Below are 26945 nucleotides of genomic sequence, written 5' to 3' on the forward strand. Positions count from 1 at the left end.
TGCGAGGCAATAAGGACCCAGTTTGGAATCTCTTCCGAAAGGAACTGGGACCTCGATTGACAGAAATCCAGAGGTCTTTATACCTGAGCAGATCACAGCAAATCATAGATCATGAGACAACCATGAGGCAGTCACAATATTGCCAGCGAAAATTAGCCAATTAGCAAGCTTCTTGCCATGCTACCAGCTCCTGGTCAAGCACTGGTCAAGCACGGAGTTCTAGTTCTGCTTTCCGATGCTTGCAGTGACGCTCTGTCTAACCTCTCCCCTAGTTATGACAGGACAGGGAGCTTGGAGATTTTGTGGTTTTGCTCTTCCTGTTCTTGGATTAATTTAGCCTGTATCTGAGGGGATTTTGTACCAGAATCTCTGATTCACGTCTTCCCCTTGTCCAGGGTACACGGATGTTTGTAGGGGAAAGGTCGGCTCCTAATTTTGCTGTTTCAAGTAGTATGCAATTAGCTAAGGCACAGCTTCCCTTGATTCAAAATGGATTATAAAATACTGTAAGCCCTGATTATGTGTGAGCATATATGAATATATTGATTACTGATAACTGATTATATGGATAGCATAGGGGTAGCCCTTCTTCCTTGCCTCATTCCCCCCTTTTCAAGCTCAGATAGAAGATTCATCTGACTCCTGAGCTTGAACACCACTCTGGACATCAGAATAAAGCACTGTTTCCTGCAAGGGGGCCTGTTCCTGCACTGGAACCGGTTCCCTATGCATTCACTTGTAACCATTGTCTTCCTCTAGCTCCTCTGGCACTGGGGGCAAAGCTCGGTATATTGCCAGAATCTGAAGGTCAGTGAGATGCTTAACATTGTGGGCTATCATTCCCCTAAGCAAGGACAGACAGCAAGGGATTACAGAAAGAAGCAACAGAAAAATAAATCCTCCTATGGCTAAGGCAGTCAGAAGGCTATGCACCCATCCCTCTCCTGGGATCCATGACCACATCTTTTCCCAGGGATTCGGAGTGGGTGTGTTGTCGGCTACCAGAGACTGCAGTTTTTGCAGGAGTTGAAATGAGCCCATCTTCTTTTCTTTCCCCTCTATAGATGGAATTGTATCCTTGTCAGATGTAGAAACAACAGCCTACTATCTGCTGGCTCTCCTCAGCACACCAGAGGTGTCCACAGATGTCCTCAACCATGCCTCTGAAGTTGTGCCTTCTCTCACCAGCCTACAGGGTCTTTATGGAGGCCTTTCATCCACACAGGTAGCAACAGCTGTTTCTCAAGGGAAGAGCTGCGGCAGGGTGCCAAATTTTGGTATTTGGGTGTGCCGAATGCAGGGATGACTCCAGAACAAAAACTTGCTGCGGGGGGGGGGGGGGAGAGATGGGAAGGATTAAAGGAGGAAAGATTTAATCCACCTGAATATACTCTGCCAAAAAGCTGGAGGGAGTATTTAGGGGGAGTTCCCACTGTCCCTTGCTATTGCTTGCCCTGGGTATTCACCTTGAAATGTGCATTCTAGCACAGGGCTGGTGTTTAAGTGGAGTGAAAATTATCGGGCACTCGAAAGCCATCGTTTGAGGTTCACCATGTTCAGTGGCAGGATGAGGGGGAAAAGGAGTTATTGTTTATAAGATCTCAGTAAGTGTTAAAATTTCTCTCCGGGATCTCCACCCCACCATCCAAGACGACTGTTTGCTTCCCCCAGAACACAGTGATTGCTCTGCAGGCTTTATCCAAGTATGCAGCCTTGACCTATCGTGAGGCAGAAGATGTGAAGGTGCTGGTGAAATCCAGTGAGGGTTTCCAGCACGAGTTCCACGTGGGTAAGAAGAACCGGCTGGTGTTGCAACAGGCCCCTCTTGCAGAGATTCCTGGTCAATACAAGCTGGAGGTGTCAGGGAATGGCTGTGCCTATGTGCAGGTAAGCCATGGAAATCTCAAAGGCACAAACAAGGCTCACCTTTGATCCACGGGGAGCAGGATAGAAGCAACAGACCAAGGCACTTTTCAGATTGTCACAACGGAGGGAGAGGCTGGCGGGGGGGGGGGCATGTCTCAGATCCTGAGCAGTCCTGAGAAAATGAAAAGAGCATTCGTTTTCAACGTGCTCCACAGCAGGATAGCTGGGTAAAATCCAATGAAACATACTGACTCTTGCAAGTTTGAAGGGAAAGGCAATTCCTTAGCACAGATTCAGCAGATGGAGGTTCTTGCCATGGGTTGTTAATAACGTCAGTAACAGAAAGAATTACAGTGGTGCCTCGCAAGACAAAATTAATCCGTTCCGTGAGGCTCTTCGTCTAGCGGTTTTTTCGTCTTGCGAAGCAAGCCCATTGACAGCTTAGCGGATTAGCGCTATTAGCGGTTTAGTGGCTTTTAGCAGCTTATCAGCTTAGCGGATCAGCTGATAAGCGGCTTAGCTGCTTAGAAAAAGGGGGTAAAAAGGGGGAAAACCCCGCAGGAACTCACAAGACATTTTCGTCTTGCGAAGCAAGCCCATAGGGAAATTCGTTTTGCGAAGCGCCTCCAAAACGGAAAACCCTTTCGTCTAGCGGGTTTTCCGTCTTGCGAGGCACCACTGTAGATAAATAAATGGGAGTATAAGTTGGTCAACAGTTAATAGCTATGATAGGGCAGAGTTCCAACAGAGTTCCTGGTGAAAACGACGTGATGGAACACTCACTGAGTGGCCCATATTGTATATCATCATCACCACCATCACCAGATTTTATTGGTCGGCCAAATACGGGTTATAGCCCCAACCAACCAACCAACCAACCAACCAACCAACCAACAGAAAGGCCTTAAAAACATATTACAGTGGTACCTTGGTTCTCAAACTTAATCCATCCCGTAAGTCCATTCCAAAACCAAAGCGTTCCAAAACCAAGGCGCGCTTTCCCATAGAAAGTAATGCAAAATGGATTAATCAGTTCCAGACTTTTAAAAATGACCCCTAAAACAGCAATTTAACATGAGCTTTACTATTTAACGAGACCATTGATCCATAAAATGAAAGCAAAAATCAGTGTACTGTACTATAAAAGAAATAAGGCAGTATTGTAGACAGTGGCGTAGCGTGGGGGGTGCAGGGGGGGGGCCGGGCGCACTGGGCGCAACATCTGGGTGGGGGGCACGCTCGCACTCGCAGCTCTCTGCCCCCTGCTAAAATCCACGGGTTAGGGGGCGCAAATTACTTGCCTTGCCCCGGGTGCTGACAACCCACGCTACGCCACTGATTGTAGACGATAAAAATTAAAATTATGCACTGATGATAGTCTTTGTTTGGATGGGGGGAGGGGGCTTGTATCCATTTCCGCAGTCACACAATCAATCAGTCCGTAGCTGAACTGGGTTCCACACAGTCACAAAAACAAATTAACCGAAAAAGCCTTAAAAGCAAAAACGCAAACCCGACCCCACCCCCATCCATCTCCCCTCCCTCCACCCCCTTTCTTTTTTTTCTTTTTTTTCTTGTCCCCCTAATGCCTCAACAAATGTATGGATTTGTAAAAATGTTACATGGGAAAAAAATACGAGGCATTACACTTAAACTGTAAAACAAGAAAACCCTTAATAAAATATTTTTTTTTAAAAAGGCAAAAACGCAAAACAAATAGCAAAAACAAAGGTGCCAAACTTAATCCGTTCCAGAAGTCTGTTTGACTTCTGAAATGTCTAAAAACCAAGGCACAGCTTCTGATTGGTGCAGGCGCCCCAGAAGCAATAGCCGACAGCCGCATCAGATGTCTGGCTTCCAAAAAACGTTTGAAAACCAGAACGCTTACTTTCAGGTTTTCGGCGTTTGGGAACCAAGGCGTTTGAGTACCAAGGTACCACTGATAGCACACATGATGAAAGATATTCGCATTCGCCAACAGCCATGGCAACATAAAACAAGCAATATATACAAATAAAAAGACAGTGATGTGTAAAAAGGGCAATCAAATGAGCAAGGTTATCCTTCAGATAGTGGCCCTTAATGATGAAAGCATTATAATACACATCACAGAAGATGCCAGAAGTCAGCCCAGAATACAGCAATTTTCTTCCCCATGTAGACTACTCTTCGATACCACAAAGAGCCTCCACCGTCGGAAGCTTTTGCTCTGAGTGTCGAGACATCACCAAAGGAATGCAACCAGACTACCAGGAAATATTTTGATGTTCATGTACAAGTCAGGTACTGTACTTCTGCTAAACTGCTTCTGCAGGGGCTCCAAAAATCACAACTCTCGTGAAGCAGCTTGTGGAGCTTTGGGAACATGTGAATAGTTGCATGCGAAAATATGTTCTGCCTATTTACAACATATTTGCAAAAAAAATTGATAAAAAATATTCTGCCTCCCACCTCATCCCATGCTGGAGTTCCCCAGGAGCTGGGTTCAGAATCATGAGCTCTGTCTAAGGTAATAGGGCTGCCCACTTGTCAAAATCCCATATACCTGCAATGGAATGGAGACTTATAAGGGAAAGGAGGGAGGGAAAGACCAGCAAAGGCTTTTGCAAGCCTTCTCGCTCTTTGCTTTTAAGTCCCTGGGCCTGAGAATTTGGAAGGTAAAAGGGGGAGACTTGCGAAGAACAGGAATGGAGGCAGTAGTATGTATGCCTGAGGCCATGCATCTTCTGAGGTCTGTTCCTTCAATTTAGGCCCCAGGCTGAATGGAAGCAAAGGGAAGGCTCTGGAGTGATGGGCCTCTGCTTGCTTCTCACAGCCACCCAGGCTGAGAGGAGCACTCAGCTCTGATGGCTGTAGCCACCATTTTGTCTCAGCAGCAAGCTGGGTAGTGAGTCTCATCAGCAATCACCTCAGGGTGGCCCTGCCTAGAGTGAGACATCGATTAAACTCATCCTCCAGGCTGCTCACTTGTGAGGCAGTGGGGAAGGAAGTTCACTACAGTAGTACCTTGGTTGTCGAACCTAATCCCTTCTGGGAGTCCATTTGACTCCTGGAACCATTCAAAAACCAAAGCCCGGCTTCCGATTGGCTGTAGGAGCTTCCTGCACTCAATTGGAAGCCACAGAAGCCATGTTCAGCTTCCAAAGAACATTCAAAAACTCGGACACTTCAGGAGCCAAAATGTACAAGTACCAAGGTGTTTGAGAACCAAGGTATGACTGTCCTGGATCCCAAATCTCTCCAGATGATTTTTCAGCTGCCTCTCTTATGGAAACTCCTTTCCCTTTCCCCCGTTAGCTACACAGGGGAGCGCAACGAAACCAACATGGTCCTGATAGAGGTGCATATGCTGTCTGGGTATATCCCTGTGAAGAAGTCTGCAAAGCAGGTAAGACCATTTGGTTTGGCTTCTCCCCATCTTTCAGTAATCCTTTTGTTTTAGTTATTTCGTCCCACGACACTGCTGTGTAGAGTCGTTCAGAACGGCTTCTATAAGGCAAAAGCAAAATTAAGATCCACAAGCAACAGTAAGAACTGAAGAATGAAATTAAGATGTCCAAAAAACAGCTTAAGCTGTTAGCGGAGCATTTCAGGAGGGATCTTGGCTCTTGAGGGACCATTTTCAGGAAGAGACACAAGCTTCAGGTTGCTTCAGCCATTCATTCATCCATCTCTCTTCATCCCTGCTCCCTTGCCCAGCTCCCAGGGTCTAATTCTCAGACTCCATCCCCACTTGCTCAGCCTCTTCCTTCTAAACCAGCTGATCTCCAGTTCTCAGGCACAGCCTTCTCCCCTGGTCCTTCCACATATTTCATTCTCTTCTCTGCTCTCCTTTCAGAATCAGGCAATGAGGTAGACTGTCTTAACAGATCATGTTCTTTCCTGATGTGCTGCTGCTGCTGCACTGCATAATATATAACACGGAATTTATCCACCAATAACACCTACCATATGTTCCGGCGTACAAGACGACTTTTTATCCCTGGAAAATCACCCCAAAAGTCGAGGGTCGTCTTATACGCCGGGTATATGCGTTGGGAAAGAGGAGAGGGAGCCGGTGAGCAGAGGCGCCCCTTCTGCCATCACTCTTCCTCCCTCCCCACAGAAGGGGATGTGGAAAGTCCTTCTGAGCGCAGCGTTCACCCGCTCACCCTCCCATCAAACGCCTCGCCTCGGGCTGCTGCTGCTGTGACGGCAGAGGCAGCAGAGGGGTGCGCGCTCCACTTCCAGCAGCTCTCAAACTCTATAACTCTAAAACTCTAAAATTGAACAGCAAAAGTTGGGGGTAGTCTTATGCGCCCAGTCGCCTAATACTCCGGAATCTACGGTATCTGATCAGCGCAAAGCTTCTTTGCTGGGTTGTTTCCTACAACTCTTGCCGCAAATGAATGGAAGGGCATTGCCTTGAACTCAGGCCCAAGAAGGCAAGTGTTTGGCCTTGTCCTTCTGAAGTTGGGATGGCGGGAGAAATGGCCAAAGCCCAGATTTCCCACAGGTTCTGTGGCCCACTCCTCTCCCCAAGTAGCCAATCCTGAGAAAGATGTGGACAGAATTAAGGTGTCTGGTGGCAATCTGCTGCTACGTGTCCCTGCAATTTAAAGTGACACTGAGCCCCTATTTTTCTAGGTGTGGGAAGTTCCACATTTCAAACAGTGCTCTGTTCCTGTATGAAGCCTGTTATAAAGTGTCCCGTTTACTCATATTTATCCTTATTTTCTCTTTTGTATATCATATATGTATCATATTCTGCAGTAAGGTGTCTCAGAGTGCTGAACCTTCTAGTCATTTTCTGTGCAACAATTGTGAGGATCTATAAAACTGTTGTCCTTGTTTTGTACGAGCCCACGTTTTATGGGACGGCAGCCCACCAGTGGTGGCCTAGGGCTGCTGGCTTGATTTGTTCATTCATAGTGCCCATTTCTTCCATATTCTGACAGCTCCTAATGAAGCCCCTTGTCAAAAAGGTGGAGTTTGAGCCAGACAAGATCCACATCTACCTGGATCAGGTGAGGCCTACTCAGATCTCTATCAGATTGACAAAGATCAGGGATATGTGGAAGGGGTTCTGGGGTAATGCTCCACCTTTGAGTCAGGCAAGGAGAGCATGGAAGTAAGGACCAAAGCAAAGCCCCCACTAGGTGGGAGACCTTTCCTTACTCCCTCTTTTTCCTTAAGCCAGAAGAAGTGTCCTGGGGAACTCAAAAACTTGCCTATCAGAGGGCTCATCCACACTTCTGCTTGCCCCGTGCCTAGAAAGTACAGTTCTGAGCAGTTTTCTGCTTGTCTAATTATTATTATTATTATTATTATTATTATTATTATTATTATTATTATTAATTGATATCCCGCCCAACTGGCTGGGTTTCCCCAGCCACTCTGGGCAGCTCCCAACAGAATATTTAAAACACAATAAAACATCAAATATTAAAAACGTCCCTAGACAGGGTTGCCTTCAGATGTCTTCTAAAAGTTAGGTAGTTGTTGATTTCCTTGACATCTGATGGGAGAGCGTTCCACAGGTAGGGTGCCACTACTGAGAAGGCCCTGCAGCTGTTTCCCTGTAACCTCACTTTCCGCAGGGAGGGAACCACCAGAAGGTCCTCAGAGCTGGACCTCAGTGTCCGGGCTGAATGGTGGGGGTGGAGATGTGGATTCGAGCAGCTTTCCCCTGGAAAACCTGTTTTTTGCCGCTAAGTCAGAACGAACATCAAGCCATGGAAAACCCGATTGCCATTTGGTCTGATTCAGCGGTAAACCCTAGATTTCTTTGGGGGCAAAAGCAGTGGGGCAAATGGAGGTGTGGACAAGCCCACATTGTAGTTGATCCTAATTAGATTTGTTTGCCACCCCACCCCTTCTGATGGATGAACACACTACCTGCCATGTTTATCTCCTACCCCTCTTTCCTGTCTTCAGCTGGATAGCGAAGTTCAAAACTACAGTGTGTCTGTGGAACAAGAAACAGAAGTGATGGATCTAAAGCCAGCAATAGTAAAAGTGTATGATTATTACCATCCAGGTAAGCATCTCATTGCTGGAAATGGGTACCATTCATCACAAAGTGCATTTATAGATCACCACAGTCCTGCCTGTCTCTCAATCCCCTTCTCCCTAAGCATATGTGCTCCAAAGAACTCCGCCAGGGACATTCAGTAACCCTTCATTGCGATCCTTCTATGTCTGTTTTCATGCCAAGCGTCTGCATGTGTGAAGTCATGCTAGTTGGACTTCTCCACACTTATCTTTGCCAGGGGTGGTGGGTTCTGCTAGGGTGAGTGCCCTGGGTTCACTGGGGTAGGGGAGAGCACTACTCACACTGCCATCCCTGAGCCATCCCTGCACTGCGTTGTGATGCTGCGATCTGAACGGATCCGAGCCTCGCAACACGGCTTGGGGAGGGCGGCGTGAGAAGGATTTCAGCAGCCGTACACCCTTCGATCCCAGCTGTCAGGCGTGGACAGTCCTCCCCTCCCTTTGATAACTTCACAGATCAGAATTAACCAGCAGCTGATAGATTTATAGTCCTTTTATTACAGCGTCATGTTGCCAGCACAAATACACAGCTCTCCGCAAGGAGAACGGTTGCCTAGTCTAATCACCCTTCCGGCTTCCGCAGCAATCTGGGCGTCTATGAGAAGTTCCTCCCTCCCTCTGACTCCTTTGTTCTCTGATACGTTCAGACCTCCAAGTCCATGGGGAGGGGAGCCCTCCAAGCTCTCAAGAGATGTCTCAGCTAGCTGCCCCCTCCTTTCTGGTTCTGTCGTCATTATCTCGTAACTGGGTAACTCCCCCCTTAAGCTGTTCAGCTCTGTCTCTCTCTCTCTGAACATGCTGTGGGCAAGAGGGGGAGTGCATGATTCTTCCCCCTCCAGCTCTCCATCAGAGAGAAGCTGGTCTGCCATGGAATGCATTCCCCATTCCCTGACACCAGCCCCTTGAGGCTGGGGTGGAAGGGTGCATTGTGTCCTTCTCACACTGCCCTTCCTGAGTGGGATTCCGCGACAGGGATGAGGAACCTGTGGACACAGAATCATAGAATTGTAAAGTTGGAAGGGACCCCGAGTGTCATCTAAACCAACCCTCTGCAATGCAGGAATCTCTTGGCCAATGTGAGGCTCAAAGCTATGACCCTGGGATTAGAAGTCTCTTGTTCTACCGACTGAGCTATCCTTCGGGTCCTCCAGATGCCATGGGACTCCAACTCCCATGTGCTCTCGCCAGCACGGCCAATTGTCAGGGATGATGGGAGTTGTAGTTCAGAAACTTTTGGAGGACCCTGACTTCCTGCTGATGGGGGTGGGAGAGAGGTTTGCTCTGGGGCTCGATCTCTGTCTCATGAATTGTTCTCTCTCATACACAGAAGACAGTGCGGAGGTTGAATATGACGCTCCCTGCAGCACAGGTAAGGATGGAACGAGGCTTGGGCACGTCAGAAAGGAGAGTCACAGCAGCTCATAATGGCCGCTGGTGAGATTTAGGTGGAATCGTGCAGGCATCCACTGTGCAAGAAGAACTCCCCTCCCTCCACATCAAGTTGGGTGGCTGGCCTGGACCCACAATGCTTAATATATTATGCCTTATATTCTTCGTATTTCTTCCGACAGAGAGCACAAAGAAAGACCACCACTAGCTCTGCATCCGAGACGTGAAGCAAACCCAGATGAACAGCACAATTGCTGCAGGAGATCTCCCATCTTAGGTCATTGTTTTGAGTCTGCTTTGTTAGGTCATGTACAGATGATGTCTTGGCTCCAAAGATCACTGTGTGCAAGCACAAAAGCACTTCTTCTTTTTCTAATTTTTATTATTTTATTCACATAATATACATTCTTTACAACAGACAACTCCAAAAAAAATCATATATAGCAAAACCATAAGTCTCATGTTTTCATTTACGCTGATCTCCTTTCCAATACCTTTACTTGATATTTTTTGCTGCTTTCTGCTTTCCTTATAGAATCTTTATGGAAATTTAAATCTCTTAAATCCTATACCAATCTTTAATTTCAATTAATCTCTTCACCTCCCTCCCCCACAACCCAGTACTTCACTCGTGTGTGATCTTCTTTCTGTATGATAAGGGGCTGAGCATTTATGGCAAGAGCCTCACTATGCTGGTGCGATGCCAGATGTACCACTGCCACAAGGTGAACCAGTACAACTGCTCAGATGTGCTGGTGGAAAGCTACACATCTGCTACCCCAGTGCAGATACCCAAACTGGGCAGAGTTAGAGATAACTCAGGTGAGTAGAACTACCCCCTATGCAACAACCACCCAATGTAGAGGGGGAATAATAATAATAATAATAATTAAAATATATATATATATCCCACCCTCCCTAGCCGAAGTCGGGCTCAGAGTGGCTAACAAAAATAAAAGTAACACAATTTACATAAAATCACAATCAATTGTTTGAAATGCATTCTAAAACCAATTCATTCTAAGATCAATTCAAAATCAAATTAATGGCAACCATTGGGCTAGAGTTCTGTGAGGATTACCGAAGGAGGGGGTCCGACTGTGCCTTGGCCAAAGGCCTGGTGGAACAGCTCTGTCTTGCAGGCCCTGCAGAAAGATTTCAAGTCCCTCAGGGCCCTAGTCTCTTATGACAGAGCGTTCCACCGGATCGGGGCCATGGCTGAAAAAGCCCTGGCTCTGGTTAAGGCCAGCCTAACCTCCCTGTGGCCCGGGATCTCCAAGATGTTTTTATTTGAAGACCGTAAGGTCCTCCGTGGGACATACCAGGAGAGGCGGTCCCATAGGTATGAGGGTCCTAAGCCATATAGGGCTTTAAAGATTAAAACCAACACCTTGAACCTGATCCTGTACTCCACCGGGAGCCAGTGCAGCTGATATAGCACCTCCAACAATAAATTGCCACCTCCAACCAGCCCACATTCCCATGACAGCAGTCCAACAGGAAGTGGCATTTTAACAGAGCGGAGTGGCACACTTTCATTCTTATCACATATTAAGAGGTGGTTTTTGCTTTTGCTTTTGAATGTTAAGGCAAATTAGTATTTTTAAATGGAATAGGTGCCTCCACAAGGATGCTGTTAAGGCTGCATGGCAGTCATGGGATGGAGAACCAACAGCCAGCTACAGAGCTGCAGGCAGCCACGACCAGCTCTTTAAAATCAACGAGTGCATTCTTTTCTTCCATTTGCAGAGTTGGGTTAGTGGAATTCAGATTGGAAGGGTTTGGAATAGGGCAGGTCAGTTTTGGAAGGGTGATCATTTTGATCATGGCTATTTAATCTGAGAGAGTGAAGTTAGTATTGTTCCATCTCCTCCGGCCATTGTTAATTTGTCGCCACAGGAGGTTAGAGTTGTGGAGGTATAGTTTGTTGAGGTTTCTGATTATTTGTGCCCCACAGTATCTGAATTTCGTACGGCAGAGTTTTATCTTTTTGATGTTGGAAAATTCTTTTTGTACATGAGGTGGGGTGTTGAAACACATAGCCTTGGACTTTACATTTTACTGGTAAGCCGACACCATTCTGAATGTGTTGAGTGATTGCTGTGTTTGTGAGGTCTGGTGTTGTGACCATCAGGTCGTCTGTGAAGAGTCCTGATTTATAGGTTTTGCCTTTTATTACCACTCCCTTGATGTCAGGGGCTGCCCAGATTCGGATTGCTAGGATGAATAGGAAGGGAGACAGTGGGCATCCTTGTTTTGTGCCTCTTTGTATTGCTATGGTATTAGAGTCCATATCATTGATCCTACATTTTGCTGAAGCTTGAGAACCAAGCCTCAGTTCAGCGATGGTGTCTGTCACTGGGACGTCTTACCCATAGAGGCTAGTGGCGTGGGGCGCCAGGGCGCCAAGTTCTGGAGGGTGCCACGGAAGAGGTGGAGGCTGGATGCGGCACCTCCCGGCATCAGCTCACCTCCCTCGCCCGCCTCCGCCGCGCTGCGCTGAAGCAGCACCGCACCTGGAGCCTCCATCTCCCGGGGCCACCGCAGCACAAAGCGGCCAGCTGAGCCAGGAGGCGCCACGTCCAGCCTCTGCCTCTTTCCCACTGGAGGAGCCACCCTCCAGCCACTGCCTGCCTCCTCCAGCCCCACCGGCAGCTCCGTCCTCCCTAAAAAAAAAAAACTCTGGGAAACTGGGGGGGGGGGGGCAGAGGGAGCTTTGCACCACCGCACCAGATATGCTTAAGACAGCGCTGTCTGTCACACAGTTCATAAGAAAAGTAGTAAAGTTTATTTTTAGAAGTTTGACTGGAGGAACACAGAAAAATCAGGACTTAAGTGCATACATCATAAAAATAATTCCTAACTTATTAAAAAGCATAACAATCATTTGAAGACACAAGTGGACAAACGAGATGCTAAACACATTATTTTAAATTGAATCAATGTCCATTTTAAAATTAATAGCAGGTCTGGGGGCAATTTTAATTGGGACTACTGGAGGCAAGCAGGTAAGGGGAGGTTTTATCCTACTGCCCTGCTGTGATCTGAAGAAGCCATTCCACACCCTGCAGTTGCTCTTACCCTTGAAAGGGAAGTTAATTGTGCCCAACAGTGATTTTCAGAGGTTACCTTCATGAGCACATTAGGGTTCTCACAGTGGCCAAACAGATGGGACTCAGGCAAGCAGAACATGAGAGCAACAGGGCACTCCCCACTGGTGATTCCTGGCAACTGCAATTCAGAGGCATACTGCCTCTGACAGAGGAGGTGGAACAAGGACACCTTGCCTAGTAGCCAATAAAAGCCTTGTCTTCCACAAATTTGAGCTTGACATCGATACCAGAAAATGTCCTAGAAAAGAGAATTCAACAGTCAGTCTGTGAACACTTAGAAAAGGATTGAGTGATTACTAAGACCTGGCATGGGTTTCTCAAAAACAAGTCATGCCAGACGACGCTCATATCTTTTTTCTGACAGAGTTACAAGCATGGTGGATCTGGAGAATGCTGTGGACATAGTGTATCTTGATTTCAGTAAGGCTTTTGACAAAATCGCTCATGATATTCTTGCGAGGCAGCTTGTAAAACGTGGGTTGAACGAGGTAACTGTTAGGTGGATTTGTAGCTGGTTGGCTGGCCGAACCCAAAGACTGCTCATTAATACTTCCTTGTCATCCTGGAAAAATGTGACAAGTGGGGTGCTATCCTGGGCCCGTCGTTGGTCAATGTCTTTATAAATGTCTTTGCTATCGCATCTAGTTTGCCCATGAAATACACAGATATTTAAGGCTTGGCAAAAGCCAAGAATCACCAGAACTTTCTGCTCTTAAGGAGATCACAGATCCTCTGATGACAGCAGAAGGTGATGTTCCACAGCACCTGGGATAACTCAGAAAGGCCTGTGAAGAGAGATGAAGTTGGAGAGTTTAGAGTGGAGCAGGATTCTTCTATGACAGCTGTTGCAGAGATAAAAGGAGCAAGATTCATAGGATACTAGTGGGCAGAAGTTAGAGGCAAAAGGATTGGGGCGGCTCTATCAAAAGCTCGGGCAACCCAGACACCCAGGGAATCTTTTTCCTCCTCCTGAAAGTAGCTACAGGCATTTTGGGAATAGCAGTATGGAAGGGCAAGCAAGTTTCCTCAAGGAAATTTCACACGTTTTGTACTCATCTCTTTCAAAGTAGAACTTACCTGAGGATGGAGTCCAGTTGTTGGGAATAAAACATTATTGAAGGCAAGAAATGCCACGGTAGCGAAAAGTGTTCTTCATTCCTTTGGTGAGCCACAAATGTTCTCCAACAATATAAATAATCTGAGGGAATAAATAGGTTGTAAGTCTAAGGGCTTGTCCGCCTTCTGCTTGACCTGTGTCTAGAAAGCATGGGTCCAAGTGGTTAAGCTTTTGTCCCACAATCCCTCCCTGAAAAACACACTATATATTGCCAGGGGTGTAGCATGGGGGGGGGAAGTGTTGGGATACTGCCAGGGAGACAAAGGCCATCATGCCTCCACGTTGTCTCCCGGTCTTCTGTGGAAACTGTATCAGTCAATTAGCGACACGAGCCTTGGAAATAGCTGTTCACATTCCAGGACTCATGCACGCCCTTTTCGCAGAGCTTCCACAACGAAAGATGCACCCAGGAGAGCATATTTACAACTTTATTCAGCGTTGGTCAGAACAAAGGAAAAACATGACTGCCTGCCTTAGTATTGAGGCAACAGAGAGAAACAAAAGCTATATACAAAACAAAAACTTCCTGTGAGCCGGAAGTATGCAGGCTGTGACTCACAACAGCCTGTCCCCTTTTTAAGGTGGAACGTAAATATCCTAACAGAAAGAGGGGCCATGGCCCTGGGCACACAATTTTGAGGGGGCATAAACCAGGCACCCCCATGCAGGGATGCCTGTCAGGCCTGCCTGCTGCTGCAGGTCCCTGGGCTCCAGAGTCCAGCCTGGCCTCACCACCATGTCCCTAGCCCCCTTACTGAATGGCTGTCAGGCTAGCACTCGCTCATTCCTCCCTTGGATGGTGAGTGGCCATGGGTGCAGGTGTAGGGAAGCAGGCAAGGAGTGACCTCAGCATGGCCCGGCCCAATGTTCTTCTCCATGGGCATCGGTGGATTCGCTCGCCAATGGCCACATCAGCTGGCCAGGCTCCCCCTGTACAGGTGGGCAGGAGGCACAGCACAGCCCTGCTTGGTTCCGGTGGTGAGGACTGGGTCGGTGTGGCGAGCTCCATTCACCCTCTGTTCCCCACCTGACGCCTGAACGCCCCGGGCACCAGCAAACGATGCTACGCTGCTGTTTACTGCTGAATCAGAGCAATTGTCAACCCATGGAAAACCTGACCACCCATAATTTTCCTTCTTGCAAAATTTCAGGCATGGAGAATACCCTTCTCCCCTGGTAGCATCAAAGGCAAGAAGAACAAGCAAGTTTGTATTTATGGTTTTTATTCAGTCGTCTGGGTGCAAGACGAAGAATCCATGTCTCCATGCAAAGGAGACATTGCCTACTCTGAGTCCCTCCTCTTCCGCCCCCAACAACATCCTGAGTACCTATGGAAATTCCCAAGAGTTAAACTCCTTTGCATTCTCTGTTCTTCTCCTTGGAGAAGGAGGTTCCCCAGACTCTCCAGGGAGGTCTCTGCTGGCTGCTCTCTCCCTCCCTCCACCTCCTCCTCTACCATCTCCTAACTAGGCTACTCTTTATTCAGCTGTAATTCAACCCTGTCTCCTCCACTTTAAACTGCTGGAGACAAGGAAGGTGAAACTTCCCACTCCCCCTCTTTTCCTGAGAGGAGCCGAGCAGACCGAGAGGACACTTCCCAGCCTTCCTGTTCAGTCCAGTCCCTGACACAAAAGTTATGGGGAAATGGGTTTGCCATACAAGACGTATTGTTTATCAACCCCCTGCCTAGTCTTTTGTCCACCATCCATTTTCTAATTATAAATTAAGCTTGCAACCTACCAGCCAGCTGCATGATGTATATCTGGACTCCAAAATTAGCCAAGTTCCTGAGGCCTTTCTGATTGAACCAGTAATTAGGATTGAATAATTGTGCAGCACGTATCTCCAGGGTCACATGTGGGTGTTCCTGCAAGAACTGCTTTATACGGCCACTACATTTACCACAAGGACTCCATGTTAGAAACCAAGTGACAGTGCATGGGGTGGTTGTCCGACGGTTTATCTCCTCGCACGCATTTTCCAAAAAGTTGATTTCAGCATGGTGGGTGCGGTTGCTTGTACACCAGTTTCTCCAGTACCTGCGGCTTTGTCCCCACCGGATTTGATACAGGAGATGAGTACGCTCAGGTCGTCCTATAGGGGTGTAATTCCGCCAAAACACATCTGGTTCGAGTTTCCACCTTTAGAGCAAATGAGACGACAGGCAGGCAATGTTTCATCACACATCAATATCTGAATCACATGAGGCCATGCATTTTCCGAACCAGTGTCTGGATGCAATGATGGACAATTAGCTGAAACTGGATCCTGGGAAGTCTGGTTTCTATGGCTGGGTGGTTCCCAGGTCTAGGAGTAATGTGTCCGAACTGCCTGGATTTGAATCCCTCCTAAATGGATTAGTATGCAGCCTGGGAGTGCTCCTTGATTCATTTTTGTCTTTGGAAGCCCAAGCAGCTATTAGTGACCAGAAGTGTCTTCTTCCACCTTTGGCTGCTATTCCAGCTACAACTGTTCCTGGACCAGGCTTGCCTGGCCACTGTGACTCATGCACTGGTAATCTCTAAATTGTCTTACTGTAATGTACTTAATCTAGGGACGTGGGTGGCACTGTAGGTAAAACCTCAGCGCCTAGGACTTGCTGATCGTATGGTCGGCGGTTCGAATCCCTCGTGGCGGGGTGCGCTCCCATTGCTCGGTCCCAGCACCTGCCAACCTAGCAGTTCAAAAGCACCCTCGGGTGCAAGTAGATAAATAGGGACCGCTTACTAGCGGGAAGGTAAACGGTGTTTCTGTGTGCGGCTCTGGCTTGCCAGAGTAGCTTCATCACGCTGGCCACGTGACCTGGAAGTGTCTGCAGACAGCGCTGGCTCCCGGCCTCTAGAGTGAGATGAGCGCACAACCTTAGAGTCTGTCAAGACTGGCCCCTATGGGCAGGGGTACCTTTACCTTTAATGTACTTAATCTACATAGGGCTTCCCTTAGGACTGATCCAGAAGCTGTCACTGGTGCAGGATGTTGCAGTGAGGTTACTCAGTGGAGTGATCTATTGCACAGATGATGACGACGATAATTTTATTATTTATACCTGCTATGTAACTCCTGACTAAAGAACCCCAATGACAGTCAGACACGACTCAGACTCTTGGAATAATGGCGTTCCCCTGAGTGAATCTCCACCCCCTCTGTCTCTCCCACTTCCTCATCTATCACTTCTATGGGTGCTGCTTTGTGCCCTCTGCCTCTAAGCTCTTTGCTCTCCTACTTTCAAGGCTCACCGGGTTCTGGGAGATGGAGGATCTGGAATGCTTTCTAAAGACACTGTGCGTCTGATTGGTCCTTGAACAATGCAGCAGTATGATTGGTTGGCAGGAACCACCCAATCATGCTCCAGATAGAAGTGAATCCACAACCTGATTGGCTTACAGTAGAATTCTGGAATTAGCCAATCATGTGCAGCCCATTGTGTAAATAATGTATATAAAGCAGATACTTTGAGGGGACATTCATTCATCCCTCCTCACCACTATGAGCTGAATAAAGAGCATGAAATCATTTCACCACCTCATCTGCCTCTGAGCTGTGACATCCCTCAAACCCCTGTTGTAATTCTGAACTGTCTTTTTCTTCTCCGGAGGGGTCAGGCAGGGAAGGTCTCCACCATTTCTCCTCGGCCCAGTCCCTGACACTGACATGACTCAGAAGCAGAAAGGTAAAGAAATGCAATGAAAAGGCAAAAGCAAAAACTGACACAAAAAGGAACAGAACTACTGTACTATACAGAAGTGGACATTTGCAAAGAAAAATATTTGATATGTTTGGTTACCGCATAACTTGTTTGAAGCTGGTTCTTAGTGCTTCTGCCTCCTCAGTGTAGATTATTATTATTATTTGTACCCCACCCATCTGACTGGGTTGCCCCAGCCACTCTGGGCAGTTTCCAGCATATACAGAAACATAATACAGTGGTACCTCGGGTTACATACGCTTCAGGTTACAGACTCCGCTAACCCAGAAATAGTACCTCGGGTTAAGAACTTTGCTTCAGGATGAAAAACAGAAATTGTGCTCCAGCAGCAGCAGCAGGAGGCCCCCATTAGCTAAAGAGGTGCTTCAGGTTAAGAATAGTTTCAGGTTAAGAACGGACCTCCGGAATGAATTAAGTACTTAACCCGAGGTACCACTGTAAAACATTAAACATTAAAAACTTCCCTATGTCTTCTAAAGGTTGTATAATTATTTATCTCCTTGACATCTGATGGGAGGGCATTCCATAGGGTGAGCACCACTACCGAGAAGGCCCTGTGCCTGGTTCCCTGTAACTTCACTTCTCACAGTGAGGGAACTACCAGAAGGCCCTTGGAGCTGGACCTCAGTGTCCGGGCTGAACGACTGAGTTGCTTTCTATGTTTCGAGTGCAATATACAAAATTGCCTTTCTTACCTATGGTTGTTGCCTCTGACTAATGGACCTGTTGGAAGTAAATTACACAATTAAGCAACATGGCTTTTCAAACCTTCTAAAGAATTGTCACTTTAAAAATAATGGCCACAAGGCAATGCACAGTTATGCACACATATTGAAATCGATGACATTTAAGCACGTACAACCCCATTATGACAAGTTTTCTGTTTGACTTCCCTTTTCCTGTATGATTTGTACTGAATGTCGGAAGCCAAAGACCACATAGAGGGAATTTTGAAATGGCTATAAATCAGAATGTAGGGCAATACAGCTGCAAAACAGAAGACCCACAAAGCATTTCAAGGACTACAGAATGGTGCATATGCTGTCATAGGTGACAACCAGCAAAAATACTTCTTATTGCACTATGATCTGCTCATGGATTATATACAGACAGACAGACAATATATATTGACGAAGATGCATATAGATGGGCTTGTCAACACTTCTCCTTGTCCCGTGTCTAGAAAGCATGGGTCCAAGTGGTTTGGTGTTTGCCCTGCGATTCAGCAGTAAAGACTGGGTTTCCCCAGGAGAAAGTGGCAGGACAAGTGGAAGTCTGATTGAGCCTTAAGCCAAACAGCTTTATCTTCAAGATTATACACATATATGCAAACACGATGCAATTTCACAGGCAGGATCTGAGTGTAAGGCAACCTCTTCTCTTTACAGTATTCTGGTTAATGCAGGCTGTATCTTCCTATCACAAATCTGACCGAACTACAGCCTCTAAGTCTCATGTGTGAAAATACCCTATGGACTGCCAGGATGTTATCATATAGCAGGCATGTCCAACCGGTAGATCACCTGTTGATCCTTGTCAATCACGGGATCCTTAGTGATCGCTGGACTAAAAAACTCCTCCCCCCTCCCCACCAAAAGCTGGGAGTAGATCGCAATCTCTTGGGAGCTGGACGTGCTGTCATATAGTAAAGGTAAAGGTAAAGGACCCCTGGATGGTTAAGTCCCGTCAAAGGTGACTATGGGGTTGTGGTGCTCATCTCGTTTTTAGGCCGAGGGAGCAGGTGTTTGTCCACAGACAGCTTTCCGGGTCACGTGGCCAGCATGACTAAACCGCTTCTGGCGTAACGGAACACCGTAATGGAAGCCAGAATGCACGGAAACGACATTTACCTTCCCGCCACAGAGGTACAAATTTATCTACTTGTACTGGTGTGCTTTCGAACAACTGCTAGGATGGCAGGAGCTGGGACATAGCAACGGGAGCTCACCCCATTGTAATAATAATAATAATAATAATAATAATAATAATAATAATAATAATAATAATATATTTATACCCCACCCTTTCTGGTTCAAAAACTGGGCTCATTTGCAAACACTTATTGCAAAAGCAGCATAAAATACAGTATAAAAACATGAATAACAATAAAATTCAAAGTTCAGAAATCAATTTAGGGGAAATCCATCTAATAAGCATTAGATAATCACCAGGGCTAGCTGGCTGAATTTGTCCTACTTGGGCCAGCGAGGATTGTAGGGATTTGAACCACTGACCTTCCGATCAGCAAGCCTAAGAGGCTTAGTGGTTTAGACCACACTGCCACCCACATATAGTATGTTCATCACATGCTGTATTTCAACTACTGAGGGACTGCAAAAATGATAATTGTGCGATGGGGGGGGGGGCGGTAGGTGAGAATTCATTGAGAATTCATGACAATTCATGAGAAAAAAGCATGCCCTCATTGAATCCACCCACAGAACTGGAATTTTACCTCTTCCTGTCGGCAGCTGTTGATCCATCTTGCTGTGCTTCAAGCTTCTGGACTTGTTGCTTCTTATATACGAAGCATTCTTTGTTTCACTTTCCATTCCCCAGAAAGGGCTCATGGTAACAAACGAAACTCCAGCATTTATTTATTTATTTATTTATTTATTTGCTTATTTATTTGATAGCACATCCTTCAGTGAAAGTCCCAGGGTGGGTTACAAAAGCACCACAATAAAGGAGAATTACAAATTACATTCACACCATAAACAGTGGCAAACAACAGCAATTCCTAATAATTCTCGCATTTTTTGCAAGGCACCCCCCCAATAAATATTGCATCTGTGTACGATGTTTTCGCAGATATCTGCATTTTTTTTGCAGACATTTATGAAATATTTGTATTCCCCAAATAAACCCATTGTGAGGTTGGATTGCTGCACTTCAAAAACCGTATGTTTCAAAGGACAAGCTGTGTTTTGGTCACCCAAGGGAGAACTAGATAGATTTGCATTAAGATAGGAACTGAATTTAGTGATGTATGGAAGTGAGAGCTGGACCATAAAGAAGGCTGATTGCTGAAGAATTGATGCTTTTGAATTATGGTCTGGAGGAGACTCTTGAGAGTCCCACGGACTGCAAGAAGATCAAACCTCTCCATTCTGAAGGAAATCAGCCCTGAGTGCTCACTGGAAGGACAGATTGTGAAGCTGAGGCTCCAGTACTTTGGCCACCTCATGAGAAGAGAAGACTCCCTGGAGAAGACCCTGATGTTGGGAAAGATGGAGGGCACAAGGAGAAGGGGACGACAGAGGACGAGATGGTTGGATAGTGTTTTCGAGGTTACCAGCATGAGTTTGACCAAACTGCGGGAGGCAGTGGAGGACAGAGGTGCCTGGCGTTCTCTGGTCCATGGGGTCACGAAGAGTCGGACATGACTAAACGACTAAAAAACAACAGGAACTGAATTCTCCCTGCCATACAATTATCCCTTTCCAACACCTCAACCCTTTACTGTCTCTCAGTTTTTCCTTGCTGAACACTCTCCCCTCCACCCCCAAGGAGCACCCACTGATTCCATCCTCTTCCAGCTGACTCTCAACTGTTAACCCTTTCAAAATCTCTTCACAGACCTGGGTCCGGGTCTACCCCCCCTTTCCCCCTAGGCTGGCCACCTGAAAAAGAGGACCCAGCTCTTTAGAAAATTTGGGCATTTGGTCCTTTGTTCCTTTCTTCCTGCCTAACCAAGTGATCCTTCTGTTCTTTGACCAACTCACAAACCAGCTTCAGGGATAAATACCTTGGGACGTTGCCACTCACATGTGTGCAAGGCCTGAAGAGATAATATCCGCCCTTCCTTCCACACAGGTGGCTGGGGTTTGCGGCACCGAGCGGCGCTCACCTGGGCGGGTGCCACCCACCTGCTTGGGCCGGACTTTGACCTGCCCTTGGCCAGGGAGGACAATGGATGGCCGGCTGGGGGTGGACCTAAGGCCAAAAGAAAAGAGGCAGACTCTGTTGTCCAAGCCTCTTTTGCTGTTATTTCTTCCAGGATCACCCACCCACCCTCCCTCAAATTAATAATTTCTTGCCTCCATAATTTCATCCTAGGTCAGCGGTCTTCAAGTTAATGAGTCTTTCCTTACAGGCTAATATTTTACGTTCCAGGTCAGCGTATTGTAAACAAAAATTGCCCTTTTCCCTTATGGGGGATCCAAGAGCCCATATAGAGTCCTTACATAGGTTCCCTATTGGTAGGAGAGAATAACAGAGGCCAACCAGAGAATATTGAGAAGCAAAGCAGCTAGTAAGCCTGATCTTTATTGATCTATTGCAACAGGGGGTGCTCCCCTCACCTGCAGGAGAGAGAAGGGACCCAGAAAAATGGCGCGCAAGGCCTTATAAAGACTTTTGAAATTGCTACACTGTAGATCAAGACCACCCCCCGAAACATCATACATACATCACAGAAGGGGTGTAACCCAAGACCACCCCTCAGATACATCACACCTACATCACAAAAAAGGCGGTCTAAACAGAAATTTGAATGTTGTTTTTCTCTTGTCATTGTTTATCTCCTGTCTGGCAGGTTACTTGATTGGATTTCCTGGGGAGCCTGGTCAGTCTTTTGTAATGATAAATACTTAGTTCCTGGGCCATGTCACAGGCTGATACCCTATTCAAACACGTTGTTGTTGTTTTTAGTCGTGTCCGACTCTTCGTGACCCCATGGACCAGAGCACGCCAGGCACTTCTGTCTTCCACTGCCTCCCGTAGTTTGGTCAAATATTCAAACACAGACATACCCTTAAGACAGGATTTGTGAAAGAAAAGACAATGGGGAGGCTTTTCCATTTTCCTTTGACCTTGTAGAGAAAAATATTTGGTCAGTTTGGGACAGTTTGGGAATCAAAATGGTTCCAGGTCGGTCATCCTGTGCTGAGTAAAACCTCAGCGCCTAGGACTTGCCGATCGTCAGGTCGGCGGTTCGAATTCCCGCGGTGGGGTGCGCTCCTGCTGCTCAGTCCCAGTGCCCCCTGGTGCAAGTAGATAAATAGGGACTGCTTACTAGCGGGAAGGTAAACGGCGTTTCCATGTGCTGTGCTGGCTCGCCAGATGCAGCTTGTCACGCTGGCCACGTGACCCGGAAGTGTCTTCGGACAGCACTGGCCCCCGGCCTCTTAAGCGAGATGGGCGCGCAACCCCAGAGTCGGAAACGACTGGCCCGTATGGGCAGGGGTACCTTTACCTTTACCTTATGGCGGTTTTAGGCCTTGGCAAGGTATCCTTTAGTCTAACATCAAGTCGGGGGAGGATGCATTCATGCTCCCTCCCCATGCGGTGGCGCTTGCAGGGCCCCGTTAAAGGGCAAAAACTGGGAGTCCCTGGTCCTAGAGCAGCGGCATGTAGGTCAAACTTCTGGGACGAGGTCGGTGGAAGGGCATGCTGTGTAAGTTTGCGCTTTGCAGTCCCCTCTCACTGGACCTCATCTGCCTGCATATTGCTTGATGGATTCCCAGATTGCTTGATGGATCTGTGTGTGTGTGCGTGTGCAAACCTCCTGTTCCACTATGTGAGAGAGAGCATGAGGTGGGCACACCAGATTGGGGCATGGCACCTCCTTGGAGTCTTGGCCAATGGTGCCTGCAGCCCCGGGGTCAAGGATTAGGGTAGAATTCAATAAGAGAAGACCCAGTGAAATTAATGTACCTAAGTTAGTCATGTCCATAAGTTTGACTGGGTTTGCTCAGAGGAGGGCTAACTTTGGAGTAATAGCAATTGCAAAGTGAGGGGGGTGGGTTGGAGGGGCAGAGCAGAGAATTTACCCTTCCTGTAAATAACACAGCCCCTAACTTCCTTCCAGGGGAGTACAAACCCACACAGAGCTATCTACTTCCCCATCTCCTGAATGTGAGAACATGGGACACATAAAAACTCTGTCATTTGAGGACTTAGCTTCATCATCTCCCCTCAGTCTGCACAGGTCTCTTTGGCTCCAACTAGTAAGTTCCCCCCTGCTCTTGAGCTCATCAGTGGCCCAGAGGGTGAAAAGTTTGGGAGGGCCTTCTTGGTAGTGGCTCCTGCCCTGTGGAATGCCCTCCCATCAGATGTCAAGGAAATATACAACTATCTGACTTTTAGAAGACATCTGAAGGCAGCCCTGTTTAGGGAAGTTTTTAATGTTTGAAGTTTTATTTTATTTTTAGTGTCCTGTTGGGAGCCGCCCTGAGTGGCTGGGGAAACACAGCCAGATGGGCGGGGTATAAAGAATAAAATTATTATTATTATTATTATCTCATGGCAGATCTTCCAAATACTCAGTTTGGTGTGCGCTGAGAGATGGTGGCTGCAAGCTCTTCACTCCAGCCACTTCTGGACACTAAGGATGAACAAAAGACCCACCCCACGTTACCAGAAATGTTGTGAGACAGAAGGTCCAATGCTGTGGTGGCAAGCCCAATAAACCACACCAGGGTGGGGAAAAAATAAGAGGATTTACTCAGTTTGCAAGAAGAGGCTACAGGGGAATCAAGTTCCAAATCCTGCACAGGTTTTGATGGTGTGTTTACACTCTTTATGCAGCTTAGTCACATTCTGTGATTCTGCTGGCTATGAGCATTTAGTGTAAGAGATCCCTTTTTCTGAAGTGACCATCTTTCACTCCTTCCGTTTTGGCAGAGAATCCAGACACTTTTGTTGGCAACTCATTCCATTCCAAACTTTCCTCCAGAATGGCAAGGCGAAGCTTGTCCTGCTATTGTCTGTTCCATAAACTGTTTAAACTAGCACTTTCCTGTTTTTCAGACACAGTGATACCTCGGATTAAGAACTTAATTTGTTCTGGAGGTCCATTCTTAACCTGAAACTGTTCTTAACCTGAGGTACCACTTTAGTTAATGGGGCCTCCCGCTGCCACCAAGCGATTTCTGTTCTTATCCTGAAGCAAAGTTCTTAACCCGAGGTACTATTTCTGGGTTAGCGGAGTCTGTAACCTGAAGCACCTGTAACCCGAGGTACCACTGTATCAGCATTCAAATGACAAGTGTTCCTCCAATTCCCACAACAGTGCCCAGGGTGGATCATTCCTCCCACCCAACACCAATTTGGTGTGTGTGTCCTCCTGCATTATTGCAATATCTTAACCAGTGTCCAGCGGTTCCTTTCCTCTGCTTGTACCCTCTGTTCGAGGAAAGCAAACCTGTGTTGAAGCTTTCTGCAGTGACAGAGTCTAGTCTATTTCATTAGCATAGCCAGGCCATCCAGAATCCAAAACAGGATTCTGAAGGAAAGGTAAAAATACGAATGAAAAAACCTCCAGCACCAAGCTTCTTCTGAAACGAGAAAGATGTGCCGTCCTGTCTGCCTTGAGGCAAGTCTCTGTCTCCTGTGTTTTGTGCCCGTGCCTCTTCACTTGAGATTTCTGGGTTTCATTTTCTAAACGTCATTCCCACTAAATACCCAGATGGATCTTATCATTAAAACAATCCTGAGATATTTCTGTCAGTTTGCATTTCTTAGTACAGAAAGTATTGATCTGATGTGTAGAGATCTCTCCTATTCTAATTAATTCTTGTGAAAGAAACAAGCAGAAGGTTCATGAAGTTTGGGTTATTCCTTCAGAGAGAATCAGAGCACAGCTGGCTTAAACTGGTTCTTTGATCTCTTCTGTCAATGTCTTGCTAACTATAAAAATAGGCTAGAGGAGCCTGGGTTTCACTTCCTCTTTCTATCTCTTTTCTTTCTGGTGTGGTGTTCTGTACACAGTATGCTTAGTGTTAAGGTTTAGACTTATTACAAGTTATTGTGTGTGTTATGTACTGAGTTGAATAGGATCCAAACTGCAGCAGTCTGATTGGTCCTAGAACAATAGGATCCAAAATGCAGCAGTCGGATTGGTCCTAGAACAATGCAGCAGTATGATAGGTCGGCAGGAGCCACCCAATCCAGCTCCAGATAGAAGTGAATCCACAACCTGATTGGCCTACAGGAGAATTCCGGAATTAGCCAATCACGGGCAGCCCATTGTGTAAATAATGTATATAAAGCAGATACTTTGAGGGGACTTTCATTCCCTCCCCACCACTATGAGCTGAATAAAGAGCATGAAATCCACTCTCGACTCTCAGTATATTTCAGTAAATTTAAGTTAAGTGTTTAAGTTTTACACTGCTAACTATACACTGGAATCTGCCCTGGATCAATATTGAGTAGAATTCCATGACAATTTCCAGCTCTACTGTTTAGTGCTTTTGTGATAAAAATAAGCAGTCTCACCCCACCTCCCCCCCCAAAAATGATACACAATGAGAACAGTCTTTTGTAACAATTTCTTTCTTTACACTGGGGTGTTTCAGCTACAATGGTTGATTGCCTCAGTGGTTATCTTCCTTTGTGGTTTCTGTGGAAAGAAACACAAGTTTATTTTTAAAGCATGCATACGTACATCAGTCTATAGTACAATACCTCAACTTTATATCAAGCATTTTAGTGGACTGGTGGTGCTTCCAGCAGGAAGCCTTTAACACTACCACTGAAAGATGTAAGAAAAATTGCAATTGACTTTCTACACTACCAAGGCTTTAGAGCAGGGCTGAGGAACCTGTGTCCTGGACAGGACCCAGATCCATTTCTGGACTACAACTCCCATCATCCCTGACCATCTGTCACACTGTCTGGGCTGATGGAAGTTGGAGTCCAACAACATCTGGAGGGTCACAATTTCCCCACCTCTGCATAGGCTGCAGTGCTCTGTCCACTCTAGGGGACAGAATATGGTGTTACACAAGGGGGTGTCCCCCTAAACATTGGAATTAATAAATGCTAGGATTTGGGGTGTCTCTAGAGCAGTGTTTCCCAAACTTTTTTGGGCAACGGCACACCTGTTTACTGAAAAAAAATCTCACGGCACACCACCATTAAAGCCCCGCCCCGTGACGTCAGCGCGCAGCGTCACGCCGGGAGGGACGCACGAAAGTGAAAGTTTTTTCCCTCCCCCTTGCCGGGGAACCTCCAAGCTTTGGGGGTGGGAGGAGGCAGCAGAGCGAGGGACTGAGGGACGGCGGCAACTGAGGCGGCGGCGGCTGTTGTGGTGGTGGCGGCGATAGCGGGCGGAGGAGGGGGCGGCGGCGGGGCTTGAGGAGCCGTCGCCGGGAGTTGCTGCTGCTGTTGTTGCTGCTGCTGCCCGGACATGCCGGCCTCCTCCTCCTCCGCTGTCTCGCGCTCCTCCCTTTTGCACGCGCTGCCCCGCCGCTCGGCACCACCACCGCAGAGCCGCCCCCGGCTCGACGCGGATCCTCGCCGCCGCCGCCTCTCACCGCCCGACTCGCCCGCCTCCCTCCCACGGCACACCAGCCAATGTCTGACGGCACAGTAGTGTGCCGCGGAACACCGGTTGGGAAACACTGCTCTAGAGACATCACCTTGCCAACAAAGGTCCGTATAGTAAAAGCTATGGTTTTCCCAGTAGTGATGTATGGAAGTGAAAGCTGGACCATAAAGAAGGCTGATCGCCGAAGAATGGATGCTTTTGAATTCTGGTGCTGGAGGAGACTCTTGAGAGTCCCATGGACTGCAAAAAGATCAAACCTATCCATTCTGAAGGAAATCAGCCCTGAGTGCTCACTGGAAGGACAGATCCTGAAGCTGAGGCTCCAGTACTTTGGCCACCTCATGAGAAGAGAAGATTCCCTGGAAAAGACCTTGATGTTGGGAAAGATTGAGGGCACAAGGAGAAGGGGACGGCAGAGGACGAGATGGTTGGATAGTGTTCTCG

The 26945-nt window shown here is 47.1% G+C and overlaps 3 protein-coding genes across 4 annotated transcripts in view; 1 reads left to right on the forward strand and 2 right to left on the reverse strand.

Annotated features, from left to right (window-relative positions):
* The window catches only part of LOC309359745 (alpha-2-macroglobulin-like protein 1), a 78244-nt gene extending 68507 nt beyond the window's left edge, over nucleotides 1-9737 (forward strand). For both annotated transcript variants that reach the window (XM_081893757.1, XM_081893756.1), the window contains 8 exons: nucleotides 1065-1225; nucleotides 1672-1887; nucleotides 4028-4149; nucleotides 5164-5254; nucleotides 6804-6872; nucleotides 7783-7885; nucleotides 9227-9268; nucleotides 9471-9737. In XM_081893757.1, coding sequence (XP_081749883.1) covers nucleotides 1065-1225; nucleotides 1672-1887; nucleotides 4028-4149; nucleotides 5164-5254; nucleotides 6804-6872; nucleotides 7783-7885; nucleotides 9227-9268; nucleotides 9471-9496 — 830 coding nt within the window. In that variant the 3' untranslated portion in view covers nucleotides 9497-9737. The remainder of the gene's footprint in view (nucleotides 1-1064; nucleotides 1226-1671; nucleotides 1888-4027; nucleotides 4150-5163; nucleotides 5255-6803; nucleotides 6873-7782; nucleotides 7886-9226; nucleotides 9269-9470) is intronic.
* Nucleotides 9738-12441: 2704 nt separating this feature from the next.
* Nucleotides 12442-19849, reverse strand: APOBEC1 (apolipoprotein B mRNA editing enzyme catalytic subunit 1). The gene is made up of 5 exons (XM_081894863.1): nucleotides 19680-19849; nucleotides 17920-17947; nucleotides 15259-15659; nucleotides 13479-13599; nucleotides 12442-13186 (listed from the first exon to the last, which is right to left on the reverse strand). Exons 1-5 carry the CDS (start codon nucleotides 19792-19794, stop codon nucleotides 13177-13179), a joined length of 675 nt encoding a protein of 224 aa, XP_081750989.1. The 5' UTR covers nucleotides 19795-19849; the 3' UTR covers nucleotides 12442-13176.
* A 5639-nt stretch (nucleotides 19850-25488) lies between these two features.
* Nucleotides 25489-26945, reverse strand: part of LOC309360305 (alpha-2-macroglobulin-like protein 1) — a 61567-nt gene continuing 60110 nt past the window's right edge. Inside the window, exon 37 of the mRNA XM_081894995.1 lies at nucleotides 25489-25571. Coding sequence (XP_081751121.1) covers nucleotides 25546-25571 — 26 coding nt within the window. The 3' untranslated portion in view covers nucleotides 25489-25545. The remainder of the gene's footprint in view (nucleotides 25572-26945) is intronic.

This window comes from Podarcis melisellensis (genome assembly GCF_964234715.1).
Source record: "Podarcis melisellensis genome assembly, chromosome: 17".
NCBI lineage: Eukaryota > Metazoa > Chordata > Lepidosauria > Squamata > Lacertidae > Podarcis > Podarcis melisellensis.

Bases quoted from the DNA above. Each gene is read 5' to 3' on its own strand.
- APOBEC1 (XM_081894863.1), bottom strand. From the start codon at position 19,794: ATGAGCCCTTTCTGGGGAATGGAAAGTGAAACAAAGAATGCTTCGTAT. The intron at 17,948-19,679 runs GTAAAATTCCAG...TACTTCCAACAG, and splicing joins ACAGCTGCCGACAGGAAGAG to GTCCATTAGTCAGAGGCAAC. The intron at 13,600-15,258 runs GTAGGTTGCAAG...TTATTCCCTCAG, and splicing joins ATACATCATGCAGCTGGCTG to ATTATTTATATTGTTGGAGA.